General features: G+C 50.1%; 2 protein-coding genes across 2 annotated transcripts; both read right to left on the bottom strand.

Moving 5' to 3' along the window:
- Nucleotides 1-81: 81 nt before the first annotated feature.
- Nucleotides 82-7,089, bottom strand: C1R (complement C1r). Its single transcript, XM_033052728.2, has 11 exons — nucleotides 7,011-7,089; nucleotides 6,088-6,322; nucleotides 5,661-5,853; nucleotides 5,336-5,479; nucleotides 4,992-5,188; nucleotides 4,424-4,571; nucleotides 4,218-4,339; nucleotides 3,566-3,644; nucleotides 3,032-3,172; nucleotides 1,662-1,736; nucleotides 82-1,450 (listed from the first exon to the last, which is right to left on the bottom strand). Coding segments are annotated over exons 1-11 (2,142 nt in total). The 5' UTR covers nucleotides 7,013-7,089; the 3' UTR covers nucleotides 82-644.
- Nucleotides 7,090-11,982: 4,893 nt separating this feature from the next.
- On the bottom strand, nucleotides 11,983-13,692 carry RBP5 (retinol binding protein 5). Its single transcript, XM_033052197.2, has 4 exons — nucleotides 13,494-13,692; nucleotides 13,061-13,239; nucleotides 12,498-12,599; nucleotides 11,983-12,129 (listed from the first exon to the last, which is right to left on the bottom strand). The coding sequence occupies exons 1-4, from the start codon at nucleotides 13,564-13,566 to the stop codon at nucleotides 12,076-12,078; spliced, it is 408 nt and encodes a 135-aa protein (XP_032908088.1). The 5' UTR covers nucleotides 13,567-13,692; the 3' UTR covers nucleotides 11,983-12,075.
- Nucleotides 13,693-14,420: the final 728 nt, after the last annotated feature.

Here is a 14,420-nt window from a genome sequence, read left to right on the forward strand (position 1 = left end):
GCCTCCCTTGAAGCCACCTGGGGTTTCAGACTGGGTAATCTAATGATAGTTTTGGGACAGATAAGCAGCTGCCACAGGCCATTGCAGAACTGGAAACACTTTAATGGTAGGTAAAGCAATCCCTATATAAAGTCAGTAAGTTGCTTTCAGTGGTAAGAAATATTCAGTTGTTAAAAACATAGACAAAAAAACCCCATAAAACAACTGGTTTATCCAGCAAGTATTTTAATATTCATAGAATCTCCCTGATGCCAATGGGCTTCTGCACTCTGTGTTCAGCAGAAACCACCCCATCCTTCAAGGAAGTCTTCTTCCCTGCAACTTTCCCACAAAACAGAGTACAAAAGTAAACTGCAGTAGTCTCATGATATCATCAGCATTTCAAACCATAACATGTTTGCTGTCATGAGATTTCCTGATACGATTAAGGCTTCATCCGGTTATAAGATTTGTATGAACCTGAACGTCCACAAAGGCATCCTCCAAGCTGCCAATGATACAATCAAACAGCACGGTGGCTTTTAGAAGTGCTCATGATGAAGGTTACATGCTTCACATGTTTGAAAAGCCTTTGGGACATCATCAGCAGAAGCTTTGACTATGATTTGCTGTGTCTGGAAATTGATATGCTAATGATGCTTCAGTTAGTAGGGTCTGCTCTCCTTTACTATCCCATTGATCCAGTCCACATAGCTGAGGATCTTGGTGTAGAAGCCGTAGCCTGTGGCACACCCGATTCCCCAGGAAACAATGCCGGTAGCCACCCAGCGACCACTCTCCCTGTCTAACACTGTGAAGACACTCCCACTATCCCCCTGGCAGGTATCCTGCTTGCCTTCGAGGAAGCCAGCACAGAACATGTTCTCAGAGAAAACCATAGGGATACCTTTCTTATTACTGTCTAGCCAACTCTGACACTTCTCTCGAGCAACTGCTGGTAGGCTCACGTACTTCAAATTGCTTGAGATGCGATTTTTATCCACACCAAAGCCACTCACGTAGCCCATGTGCCCATGCGTGTAGAACGAGGTGTTGGTGGCATCTGGGAGACAGATGGGCAGCAGTGTGGGGCCCAGAGTTACCGGGTTTTTCAGCTCCAGCAGGGCTATGTCCCCATTGAAGTTGTGCTCATCTTTAGGGTTGAAATCTGGATGGATAAAGATCCTACGTACAGGGTGGTTACCCATCTTGTGGAGCTCATCCACATCAGTGTGACCAAGGAAAATGTCAGCCTCCTCTGCCAGCTGCTCCAGGCTCACATTATTCCGTAGTCCTCCTTTGGGGAAGATGGTGTGGGCAGCGGTCAGGATCCAGCGATCGCCCAGGAGTGCACCACCTCCTCGTCCATTGATGCCAGTCAGAGCCTGCCAAGGAAAATTGCCTCTCCCTGCTGATTTACCACCCAAGATCCGCTGGAATTCAATAATGGGATGGACTGGCTTCCCACACACTGTGGAGAAACACAAGAACATGACACTCACCCTCTGTTTCCTCATCATAACTGTTTGATTTCACTTTATTTTGGCTTTCTGGATAGTTTTCCCTTTTCCCTCATGGATACCATTATCCTCACTTTTCACCCTGCATGTTGTCCCGGTTTTGTACTGATTGTAAGCATGAGTCAAAACATACCAGACAAAGTCAGAGGGTTTTTTACTGACCTGGCAAGCAGGATGGAATTCTCTTCTGGCCATCTTGATCCAGCCAGGTTCCCTCAGGAGAACAGGTGAATCTGTCTGTAGGATGAGAAGGAAGCGAATGAGACTAAGGCCTGCAGGCATGGGGAGAATAGAACAGAATAGACTAGACTAGAATAGAATAGAACAGAATATTTTCAAGAGGTTCCTCAGCCCTTCCATCCCAAAGCACTTCTTCCTGGGAAAAGCTGCCTGTGGTAGGGTGTGGAATGTTTCCGTCTGTACATCTTGAGGCACCTCAGTTCCAGGGGAGCAGTAAAGCTCAGACACTGTAGAAGAAAAGGTTGAAGGGCCATCTGCATGAAGTCCTATCTTCACCAATTCTGCAGGTGTACAGAGCACTGTTTGGCCTTATTTAGCCCAAAGAAGGGGAGAAATAGTAAAAGCATGGATTTTAGATTCAAGCTTCGGTAGTGGTAGTTTGCAGAGAGTAGGACACGGTGGTTTGTCCCAGAAATGGGAGCCAGATGAGACTGTTAATCTACCTGCTCAGTATCTATTTCTGAGGCTAGGTTGCAGGTCAGCTAAACTCACATGTCACCTCTCAACACAAACTCCACTACCTCCAACACTCTTGCTTTTCTTAGAAACTTTGTGCTGGTGACTAAAAATAATTTTTATACAATTTATCTTAAATTAAGTAAATGCTTTTAAGAAAGTGTTTGCTGTTCTTTTTTAAAACTGACTAAATTATGATGACTCCCCATCAGAATTTGGCTGGAGCTGATATTTGCTTGCTCCTGATTTTTCTTCTCATGAGACTGAGCTCTGACTCTATATGAAGGCATTAAACTCAGATGCAAGAATAATCAAATTGAACATTAGTACCAACTTAAAGAATTCTTTAGTAGCATTGTCACCTCTCTTCAGTGTGCAGCACAACCATGTGTCCATGCTGGTAACTGTATCCAGAAACTGATTCAGATTAAAAATAGGGTATTTTTCTTGCAGAGGTGAAATGAGCAGCCAAGGTAAGGAAATAATGAAATCCTTATGCTGTTCTTGGAAACAAAGGTCCTGCATCATCAAGTAATGTCTCAGAATGAAATCTACTAGAAATAAATGACTGACTACAGCTGAGAGAATAAGACCTTCCTCAAAAGTTAAGGGGAACATGGAAGAATGATGTAATAGGCTCTGGGAATGAAGCAGGGTGGTAATAGGCTGAGACAAGAAAACTCCAGAAATATGCTGCAGGGTCAGGAAAAGACTGGAGAGTCTTCACAGGAGGAAAGTATGAGCCCTAAGCCTGGGGAGAAGAGACAATTCTAATTGGAAGCATGAGAGGGTTTTTCAGGTGCAGGTTTCGGTGACTGTGTGGGATTAGGACTCACCACCGCCCGTTCCAGTGACGATCTGGTAATAGGGCTCATTGCACTGGTATGAGATCACTGACTGGTACTCATTGTTTGCAGATTCAGTAACATAGCTGAATACACCATTGGTCAGGTTTTTAGGGCTGCCACAGTCCACAACTGCAACAAAGAAAGAAAAAGAAGATGTGAATCGAAGATAGACTGACTGAAAGTCTGGGCATTGGGGCCATGATGAGAAGAATCAGCTAGAACAGTGGTCAAAGAGAGGTTGTCTCAAAATAGATCCCATATCAGGATGTTTTGCTTTCACAAGTTGCAACATCATACTAATTTTTGAGTGATATTGTACGCATTTTTGTAAGGGAAGAAAAACATTTGAATTTTTGCAAGCAGAAAAATGTGAATCAATGGTGGACCTCCACAGGCCCTTCCAGACAGAACATCCATGAGGCTATGGTATGGACAAAGTGAGTCAGAGAGGCAGAATTTCTCACATTCCTGGAGGAGGAAAGCCACAGCAGAGGATTTTATTCCCATTCTCAGATCACTCACTTTCACAGCGGGGCATGGGTTGATGCCATGTTCCATCAGCCTGGCAGACAGCTGTGAAGGACATCAGCTTTTGGTCATCCTATATGGGAGAGAAAAACATATGTTGGTTCTACAGAGCTTTTAATTCCTTCCCCAGATTAAAATATTATTCCATGTGCCTATCTTTTCATTGCTGTCCAATATTTGCCCCTCTGCAGTCTGTTCCAGTTGCTGTCTCCTCCTGCCTTCCCTCTATTCTGTATTTGCCACATGCTACACAATCCTCATAGCAGTCCAAGACACCTGCAGCCAGCAACTCTAAACCATGATGAGTCAGAGGTGCTACCCAGGCAATAGGATGGCAAGGAAGGCAGGTAGCATCTGCTTTCATCTTCTGATTTCATATCCTTTCAAGAAGGTGCTCTTGTTCACCAACCCTTCCTGGGATCTTTGTCTTTGGTCTTCTACCAGGGCTTCATGAAATAGTAACTGCATAAGGAAGAGAGCTAGGGAAAGAGAAACACTGGAAGAAAGCTGAGAGAAGCAAAGAGGAAACAGAAATTACAAGAGGTTGCCATGAGTCAAATCTCCAAAAAAGTTTAACTGAAAGGTGAAAGACACAAACTGAAGACAAAAGAGAATATGGCTAAAAGGAGTGGAAAAGTGATCTCACCTCCATCAAGTTGTACCCAGTCTTGCAGCTGACAATAAAATAGTCCTGAAATCGATACACAGGCTGCAGGTCTCTGATGATGGTAAACTGATCCCGTGGGACAGGCTGTGGGCACCGTATTTCTGTCAAAGAGTGGGACACATTAAGCTGGGATTAGCAAACAGTGTAAGTAGGCTGTAGTAGCCTCTGGGGAAGAAATCTCTTACTCTCTGAGGTGTAGTGGATCTTCCAGCCACAGCTGAACCCTGACTCATCGGTGAGGAAGAGTATGTCCACCTCGTTGCTGTTGGTTTCAATGATGCTAGGCGGTTCCCTGCCGCAGAATTCACCAATCTCTCTCCCTTGTGCTTGAATCTGATGGGGAAAACATGTATCACAGGGACAGAAACACGCATCCTTCTCTGTCTCGGTATGTCTGACCCACCTTTGCTGATGCCTTCACTGACAGATCAGAACAGACTGATCTACCACAAGCTCTGCTTCTCCCTTATCTGGGGATCAGAGTGATCAACCCCTGAGATTAAATCAAAGGGAAAATAAACCACAAGAAGGATGGGGTTTTTTTTCTTCACTCACAGGGGCCTTTGACCCAGAGCTTTTGACCTCATGACAGTGGTAATTAAATGCACTGAGGGAGAGACAGGGGCTCAGTCCTTTGTGCTGGGTCAGTCTGCTTGTACTGATTCCATATTTCTCATCCGAATCATGGTGTCCCCATGATTCCTGTCCAGGTTTGGCAGCAGGGCTGGGAGGAGAGTTTGCTAATCTCAGTACCTTGAGCTGGTCATAAGGGCAGTGGACTTGCTGGTGATCATCAATCTCAAAGGGTTCCAAGAACTTAAGGGAGATGGACAGGCCCTTCTGCAGACGGATGCTGTAGTTACACCGGAGGTACTCAGGGTAGGGCTGGGGGTACTCAGGGCTGCTCAGGTACCCAGATGCCTCTGTGAACAACTCACTGCTGCACTCCACTGGTGAAGAGTAAGAAAGGAGAGGTCACATCGTGGGGCTGTGCCTTCTGCAGCCTCATAATCTGCTTCCTAAGTGATTTCTCCCATCCTTCCTGCATGAAGGGCTCCTTTTCTGGAACCCTCTGATCTTTTAAAATTTCTCTTTACCTTTGCAGGAGTGGTGGTCACTCTGAAGCTGGTAGCCAATCCGGCAAGAACAGAAGTAGCCACCCACATAGTTGTGACAGAAGTGCTGGCACTGAGGTCTTTCATCGTTCTCGGCAGCATTGTCAGGCTCACATTCATCCAGATCTGAAGCCACAGGAATTGAGGGGCAAGGGGAAAAAGTGTTAAACTTCCCTGCTCTACACTGACAGTACTTAGAGATCCATATCCTTGCCTAAAGCTTCTCTTTTTTTGCCTGTCAAGGAGGAAAATTGGTTGAAGCCACATAGGCTTTTCCTTCTGTGTGCCAAGGGTATTTCCTACTCACCCACAGCTCTGTAATATGCCAGAAAGCCCCTGTAGGGAATCACTGTGCCATTGTCTTCATTGGAGAAATCAGAGTGAAATTCCAGGTGTATCTTGTTCCCCTTAGATACAAACTCCTTTCTTCCCGGGTAATTGCCTGTGGTAGACCCAAGCCGGCCACAGTATCGGCCCAAGTCCTTCTTGTCTGCTTTGATCTGTCAAAGTTAAGGCGAAATCAGTGTAGCCTCATAAGATCTAGTCTGCTCCATGCACTGATATTACCCAACCATGAGCTTTCAGGGCTTGCTCCTCCCATTTCTATCTTTAACTCCTTCCTTTTCCTTTCTGGGAAGCATCAGAGGAGGCCTGGTGGATGAAGAGCCATTGCACGTGGTGGCCACTGATTGCCACCTCCAGGCACCCCTTAGCCCAGGTGTCTATGCACATACCTTAACATAGTCATAGAAGCAGGACTCAGATGGCTCCAGGTCAAAGTATTTGAAGGTCAGCTTCACCACATAGCCTTTTGGGACCTGGATATCCCACCTGCTGATGTTATCGTTGGGATACGGCTTGGGATAACTAGGTGATCTGATCTCCCCAAAAAGGGGAGAACCTCTCGGGACCGGACTGGAACCAATCACTCCAAAAAAGAGGAAGATCCATGGGAAACAAGGAACATTCCTGTGAATATGACAAATAAACTATGACGCTGCACAAAACTAGGTCATTCAAAATCAGGGGAAACTTCCCAACTGACTTGTGCACTGTCTAAAGGAATGCAAACACAGGGGGCTTTGTTGCAGGACCAGCTCCTGGCCTGGGTCACTCAGAAGCAAGAAGGGCAGCTGAAATGAAGACACCAGCACTAACAAAGTTCAAAGTAGCCTCTACAGAGAAATTCATCAACCCAGGAAGCAATGTGAAGGTGCATGGTGAATTCGCTGAGTAAGGTCTGCATGTTCCCAGAAGTTGTAGGGCTGGTTCTTTTAGAACCAGGAGAAGTCTGGTCCCCCTTGACACTGGGCCAGTGGGTTGTTTTGGGTTATCACTAGTTTAGGATCTTTGGCGAGGATCTGAAGATCTCAAGCTCGGTTTGCTGTGGAGCAATCCTGACAGAGTCTCCTGGGCAGCCCTCTACCCAGTCATGCCTCCATCTCTATCCTCCAAAAGTTGGCACTCACATTTTTTTTTCGCTCATTCTGCGCATCTCCCCTCTTGCCCTCTGTGTTCCTTCGAAGCAAGCTCACTGCCCAGAGCAGCAGCTTAGCCCCGTTGTCCTGTTCTCCTTCCTGGAAGGGTCTAACCCCCACGGCCCCCACCTCCCCCAGGGCAGTGCCGGCGGGTCCCCCTCCCCAGAGCCCCGACTCACATCTCCGTGCGCTCGCCCCTGCCCGTGCAGCCCGGCGGAGCTCGGAGCGGCGGCCGGCGGGAGCCGAGGCGGGCGGGACGGGGGGAGGAGGAGGAGGAGGGAGCGAGGGAGGCAGGAGCGGGGAATAGAAAGCCGGACTGCGATCAGCCTGGCACCGGACCAGCTCCCAGCGCCGCCTCTGCTGCCCTCTGCTGCCCTCTGCTGCCGAGCGCCCCGGTCCCGAGCGAACACGGACCAGGGGCGCACCGGGGGTGCCCGGCCCGGCCACGTAGAGCCGAGCTACTCCTCTGGCCCAGGAGCAGGAAAACGATTTCCAGAGACCACTCCGAGGGCACGCTCTGCAATTCAGAAGCTGTTCCGAGTTTGTTCCCACCGAAAATGTCCTCCTAGGAAGTTCCCCCCCAATCCTCCTGGGCTGTTTTCTGGTACAGAATGATGAGAAGAAATTATAGTCTTCACAAGTTAATTCAAACTTTAAAAAAATCAAGCTGTCAAAACAGATAAGTTTTCTCAATTCTGACCTGCTGAAGAGCACTTCTGAGATTTTTTGGGTGGGTGAGAACTGCGATCGTCTTCGAGAAAAACTAGAAGCCTCAGGCACTTGAATTAAAAAGATATTAAGAAAAATGAAAAAGTCTACAGAATTAAAGGCATTCTGAGAACAAATTCCTTTTCAAGGATCCCTCTTGATGTTTCTTCTGCAAGCATTTTTAGGAGAACCAAGATAGATAGATAAGGTCCTTTATTTAATGGGGAAATGAGAAAATACAGCAGCATAAAAACCCTTTTCAGGCTTTTAACAACATGGTGCCCAAGACATATATTTGTGTCCCCAACTTTATGACATTTAAAATTTCTTGGCTTTCAGGCTTTTGTGTAAGAGATAAAACACCATTTTAATGTTTTTTCTTAGAATTATGAGTGGCTTCAGAGAGGTTAGGAAGCATCTTGCATTGAAATCAGAGGAAGTAGTTCACAGCCACAATAACATGTTGAATGAAGATGAAAACAGTGTTAAAAAGAATGAAGGAAGCATCTTTGGGATATTTATGGAAGTGTACTAAAGAATCTGCACATAAAACATCTTTGAATTATTATCTGAAAAAGATCACATAAACATATAATTAATGTCATTGTAATAACGCCATATGGCCCCACATATCAGATTTAAGATTAAACAGGGGACATTATCCCAGTACTTCCTGACGTCCAAGTATGTCCTCCTCATAATGAACACACTCGGGCAGGTTCACTGCTGTGCTGTGCCATGCCAGAGTAGTTTCTTACTCAGAAATCACACCTGGAAAGTAGCGGGGAAGTACTGGAAACTGCTCTTGGGGAGATCTCTTATGAGCAGGTCGCAGGTGGGAAGAGTGTTTCCTGGCAAAGCACGGATAGAGAGACACCCCTGAGGATCATCTGTAAGGAAGCAGATAATTTCGCTGTGCCCTTGACAAGCAGTCTTCTGTCCAGGGGAGACTTACTGGGAGTGTCCCGTAACACTTTCAAAGCACATCTCCCATGTCTTCATTCCCTTCTCCCGTCCCGATAACCTCATGTAGAATAACAGGAGAGTACTTCAGCCGGTGAAACAGGGGTGCTTAGCTGGGGACACTTCCAACCCGAGCCCGCCTCTAACATATATCCCAGAAGCATGCCTGATTTGGACGGCACAGCTCCATCCTCAGTCCTGCTCCAGTCCTCCCACTGGCGGCGTTCCCTGTCAGATGCTCTGCACAATCCTCTTCGTATCAGGCTGGAGCCAGGAAATGCCATGGTACCAGTTTTTCCTTGGAAGGACATACGTGCCCATCTTTACATAGGGGCAAATTTCCTGTAGGACCACAGAACATATGTAGGACCACAGAATGACAAAACTAGCACATGTTTGCTGCCTACTGGCATCAGCTGTATTACAAGTGGTCTGGATAATAAATACAGACAATATCAGTGCAAAGTAAAAAAACCGTAGATCTTCAGCACAGCCAAGATGCCAACATCTTCTCATGGAGCAAGAACCCTGCTTTGAATACAGTGTCTTGCAGGAGGTCATTGGAAAGAAATATGCTCTACAGACTCAGAAACCACGCAAATGTCCTCTGGCATGCGGATCCTCTCATCTACAGAGAAGAAGGAGCTGGATACTTTATCCTTAAGCCTGAATCAAGGAGAACAGAGAAGTATGTCTGGGCTCCTACAGCTACATCACCTACCCTACAGCACAGCAGGACTGCAGACCCCAGCTCACCTATGAACACTTTCCCAGATGCTTTCCCAGGGCACTCTACCTTCAACCCCCTTGGTCTGACTACCCAAAGTAGCCAAAGGCTTGTTTTGAGCGGTCTGGGGACACTACCTTTGGGCTTGGCTTTCATACAGTCAGGCCTGTGCTGTCCAGTGGCTCAGCACTCTTTCAGACAAACCATGCTGCTTCTGCAGCTCTGGCTGATAGGGAGAGGATGATCAATACCAAAATAAGGTTCAGGACTCTAAGAGTGGGTCTTTCCCCTGGTATGAGATGGTGAGCAGCATCATCTTGGCAGCCTGTTTCTGTGTCTTCTAAATCAAGGAGTAAAACCAAGTGTAATACCCTGAGGGGCACACAGTTCTGCAGCACCAGCACCCCTCACCAATATCACACCTCCTCCCACTTGTGTCCTCCCAATATCACAACTTTCCCCTGCTTCACAGTGGCATCCTCACTTCCCATAGCCTCATGTCTCAGCAGTATAGTGCTGTTGGGTAAAGTCACCATCTGACTTAGGCATCACACTTACAGCATGATTATGAAAGAAAATACTGAATTATTAATGCTGGTAGTTACTACCTGAAGCCCTAGAATATGTTGCAGTACTATCCCCTATGATTATCATTAGCATGGACCACATCAAGTGAGTACGATTCTTATCAATGGTTCTGGCACAATCAGATTCTTCCTGAAGAAGTGAGGCTGTCATGGATATATGACAGTTGGCAATGAGTCAGAAGCAGTCTACTTGACCTATCACATCACAGGCTTGCAGGAAAATTACGTGGATGGCTGGCAGGCCAGTGGAAGAGTCTGGCTAATCACCTGAAGGCAATAGTGTCTGCCATCCAACCAGAATGTAGGCTCAGAAGAGGAGAATTTGTACCAGCTTGTGGTGCAGGGTCTGGAATGAGCTGATTAATTGTGGATCACACAGTCTGGAAGATACCAGCCTGGACATGGTGAGGTGGGCTTGGTGCTGGGCATCAGAAGCAGCTCAAGAGGGCGTTCTTGTGACATGGAAGAGTGCAAAGAGGGCAATGGTGGAACCAGCTCTGGCTGCTGTCTGCCTTTTGCAACTTCATGATACAACAAAGATCATTTAGAGGTTCTGTGTGGTAGAAGGAGTGATGGGTTGAGGAGGTCTGCACAGAACAGACAATCTGGATGGCCTGGCTCTGATTGCTCACTGGGTTTGATTGTGGCACTCAGATTGTGGATTGTGGATACTGACAGGGTGCTGCTGCCTCATATGTCCTAAGATACAACCGTAAAGAGTCAGAGGCTGACAGTACAGGCACAGTTGCAGCTCCCGAACCCTTCGCTTATCACATGTTCTGAAGTAGTGCTTTTCTCATGGCACTCATCTTTTCAGTTCCCTGAAAAGAAACTCTCCAGAAAACACTGATTTTAAATAAGCTGCTGGCAGAAAAAAAAAAAAGCATTTTTTCAGCTTATAAAGGGCTTATATTAAAAAAAAACTGCCAATCTCTTGGTTCTCTGTGGTATCAGTAGCTGCATGTTTTTGTGTACTCTGCCCTTCAACATTTTGTTGGGGGGCAACCACAAGCATTTTCCAGAAATAACTGCCTGTGGGCTCGTGCCCATCCAATTAGGTGTCCTAATTAAAGAACACCTCTCTTTGTGGCAGGGGTCTGGCTTTTCAGGGGATCTTACCTGCTTTGGTTCTGCCCCTTGGTCTCTGACTGCAGATAGCTGTGAACCAGTGGAGCTACAATGGTTGTGAGGAGACTCTGCCAAGAATGCCAGAAGGAATGCTGGAGCTAGAGGTGGTGGCTGTGGTTTCTTACCCCAGGAAGAGACCCTGACCCTTCCTCACCTATGGGACCTTCTTGGGAACGCAGTGAACATGGGGCTGATTACTCCAGCCCTCATGCTTCACACCACCACATGAGAATCCTAGACTCTGAAGGACAAGTTCTGTTTCCTACCCATCCTACTTGAGGATCCCAAGAAGCTGTGGCTGCCCCATCCCTAGAAGTGCTCAAGGTCAGGTTGGATGAGATTTTAAAGCAACTTGATCTAAGTGAAATGTCACAGAATCACAGAATCACTTTGGTTGGAAAAGACCTCCAAGATCATCAAATCCAACCTTTGACCGATCATCAACCTTTTCGATGAGACCATGGCAGTAAGTACCACACCAAATAATTTCGTGAACACCTCTGGGGATGGTGACTCCACCACCTGCCTGGGTAGTCCATTTCAATGCTTGACAGCGCTTTCCCTGAAGAAATTCTTCCTTGAATTCCAGGGCAGGGGGGGCAGGAAAGGGGAAGCCGGGAGCTTTCCTTACAACCTAAACCATTCAACGATTCTATGACCCCGGGAAGAATGTAGCAACCCCAAAGGACCAGAGAAGACGGCAGGTGGTGGCTGCAGAAGATGGAGCAGCCTGAGCTACCCTTGGCCACTCGGGCACCGAGCCCCCATCCCCGGAGGGCATCACGGGGTTTGGCCGCGGCGGGGGCGGCAGGAGGAGCGCGGGAGCTGCGGGGGCCGGGCCGGCTGCGGAGCAGCCCCCGCCCCGCTCCTCCCCGACCGCTCTTATTCTGAAAGGAGCCTCCGCGCAGCCGGCAGCCCATCCCCGTCCCGGCCCGTCCCGCTCCCCGCCTCCCGCTCCCCGCCGGCCCGGCCCGGCCGTGACCCCCGGCCGGTCCGACCGCTGCTGGGCGGTGGGCGAGGCTCAAGAAAACACGCTGCTACGGGGGGGCTCGGCCCGCTCGGGTCTTGTTTTCTTTTTCTTTCTCGCACTGGGGAGCGCGGGTCCCGTCCGGGCATCTCTGCGGAGAGCGCTCATTTCACCTTCTGGAAAACCTGGACGCAGACCTCGTCTTCAGCAGTCATGCGCTGGGAAAAGGGGGACAAAAGGGGAGTTTAGGTTGGATCCCCTCCTGTCTCTCCCCAGTTCTGCTGGCTGGAGCCTCGCAGGCCACACGCTGATGCACTGCCGACCCTCACAAAGCCCTGCGGGCCTGGCTGCAGGGCAGGGAAGGGACATGGCCTTTGTTAAGCTGTTTGACTTTTGTGTTTAACTTTTAAACCCTGGAGGCGGATGTTTGTGTGAAGCGGTGGCTGCCCCCACAGAGCCGGGGATGAAGTCTGAGAGAAGGAAACTGCAGGGCTGGCTCAGAGCCAACAGCACCCACACTGTGTCCCCCTTCGCCCCCCACTCGCTGTGATTGGGATTTTGCAAGCTGCACTGGACCTCTCCTCACCAGATGCAGCTGGTCCCCCTCCAACCAGTGCCTCCAGCCTCGGTTCCTCTTCTCTCCCAGCTGCTCACACACCAGCTGATCCCCCTCCCAGGAGACGGTTGTCTGAAAGGAAGGAGAGGGGAAGACAGGGTCCTGAGACAAGTGGATCAGGGTGATACATATTTCCAGCGATGCCACTGGCTGTTCCTCTCCAGCACAATTTCAAATGCAATCCCTGATCTGGTATCTCTCTAGTAGTTCCTTGGGACAGATGGTCTTTGTGGGAGGTGAATGACCCTCCGGCTTCCAAGTGCAACAACAGGGTTCTGCCAAGTGGGATGACATTCTATCTTTTCAGGGCTTTGCTCCAGAGGGTAACATCCTCCAGATCCCAGAGAACTGGTTTCTGGCTCTTTGGCGCTCATTCTCTTACTCATAGAACCACTTACTACTCCTGGACCTGCAGGGGCATGCCAGCCCTGGGCTTGGTTCTCACTTGGTTATTGAGTCAAAAGCTGAGCAAGTCCCTGAACTCTTCAGCACACCCCAGGCTCCTGTGAAACTGCACTGCTTGGGTTTCTCACCTGGCACTTGCGCCCATCCACGGGTCCCAGGTCCTCCTCAAACTGGACTCCCAGATCAAAATCCATAACGTAGTCCCGCAGGGAGGTGATAGTGCGGATGACCATGTGATCTCCCGTGTGGATAATCTCTTTGTCCGGCTTCAGCAGGCAGACCAGCTTTCGCAGGACCACGTTGATATCTAGGGAATGAGAGAGACGGGAGATGTGTGGACGACCTGGGCCCCTCCTCCAGTGGACCTCCTCGACTCTTTTAGCCAAGGAGCATCAGCCATAGTACCTCCTTTCCTCTACTACCACAGGGCAAAAGTGATGGTAGGAGACAGAAGGACCAGAGGGTTCTCAATTCCCTTCCTCTTTCCGACTCTTTAACTTTTTGGAGACAGAGAACGGAACTAACGGGGAGGAGGGAGCGTGATGGGGAGGGGAGCGTTACCTAAAGCCCGTAGGTAATTGTCCATGTTCTCTTGGGAGACGAAGCGGTAATAGCCGGTGAGGTTGGGAGGCATCCCGAGGCAGAGGGACACGGCGGACGGCGCGGAGAAAAGAGCGCAGGCAGCCGGGCAGGCACGGAGCTGGCACCGAGCTGGCTCGCCGGGCGGGCCGGTCGCTCTCCCGCGGTGCGGGGAGCGCTGCGGGGCGGCCCGATCCCCGCGCCCCTCGCTGCAGTAAGAGTCCCCGCACCGCGGGGCGCGGAAAGGGCCGGGACGGCCCCTGCTCCAGCATCTCCGCCTCGGCTGGGCAGGACGTAGGGACGGCGGGTCACCTCCTCATCCTCCGCCCTCCTCAGGGGATGCTCGTATTAAACTCGGGACTTCCAACCAGCGGCAAGGAACCCTCCCTCTCCGGCCCTTCCTCACACCGTGACGCCGGTGGCTGCGAGCTTCGTCGGAGCAGTACCCCGGCCTGTGGACACCCCGTCGAGGAGAGGCAGCGGCAGGCTGGCAGCTCCGCCCTGCCGAGCCCGGCTCTGAGTGCGGTCTGAAGCCCCTCGCCCCCACATCTCCCCGATCTCCACGCCCTCCTCGTCCCTCAGCAGCCGCTCCGGTGCCGAAGCTTCTCCCCTCCCTGGGCACGCTCCCGCAGCCGCCGCCGCTCTCCGCGGACCGCCCGGCGCTCAGTGGGGAGGCGAGGAGAGGCTGGCGCGCCCCACCTGCATCCCTGTCCTGCATCCCGATCCCGCATCCCCGTCCCGCGGCACCTGGCGCGGCGGCGGCGCGCATTGGCTGCGCGCCCCGCCGCCCGTGACGTCATGCTGCAGTGCGGGCGGGGCCGGGCGGGGCGCGGCGCGGAGCGGCTGCCGGAGGTGCCGCCGTCCCTGCGCGCCGCCGCCGCGGGAGCGAGGGCGTGGGTCCTACCGGGA

The sequence above is a fragment of the Catharus ustulatus genome, chromosome 2, assembly GCF_009819885.2.
Source record: "Catharus ustulatus isolate bCatUst1 chromosome 2, bCatUst1.pri.v2, whole genome shotgun sequence".
NCBI classification, from domain to species: domain Eukaryota; kingdom Metazoa; phylum Chordata; class Aves; order Passeriformes; family Turdidae; genus Catharus; species Catharus ustulatus.

Coding starts and splice junctions, on each gene's coding strand:
- C1R (XM_033052728.2), bottom strand. Junction 5,854..6,087: donor GCTTCTATGACTATGTTAAG/GTATGTGCATAG, acceptor TAACTTTGACAG/ATCAAAGCAGACAAGAAGGA. Junction 1,451..1,661: donor AATTCCATCCTGCTTGCCAG/GTCAGTAAAAAA, acceptor GTTTCTCCACAG/TGTGTGGGAAGCCAGTCCAT.
- RBP5 (XM_033052197.2), bottom strand. CDS start 13,566: ATGCCTCCCAACCTCACCGGCTATTACCGCTTCGTCTCCCAAGAGAAC. Junction 13,240..13,493: donor CAATTACCTACGGGCTTTAG/GTAACGCTCCCC, acceptor CTCATTCCCTAG/ATATCAACGTGGTCCTGCGA. Junction 12,130..12,497: donor AGGGGGACCAGCTGCATCTG/GTGAGGAGAGGT, acceptor CCCTTTTCCCAG/CGCATGACTGCTGAAGACGA.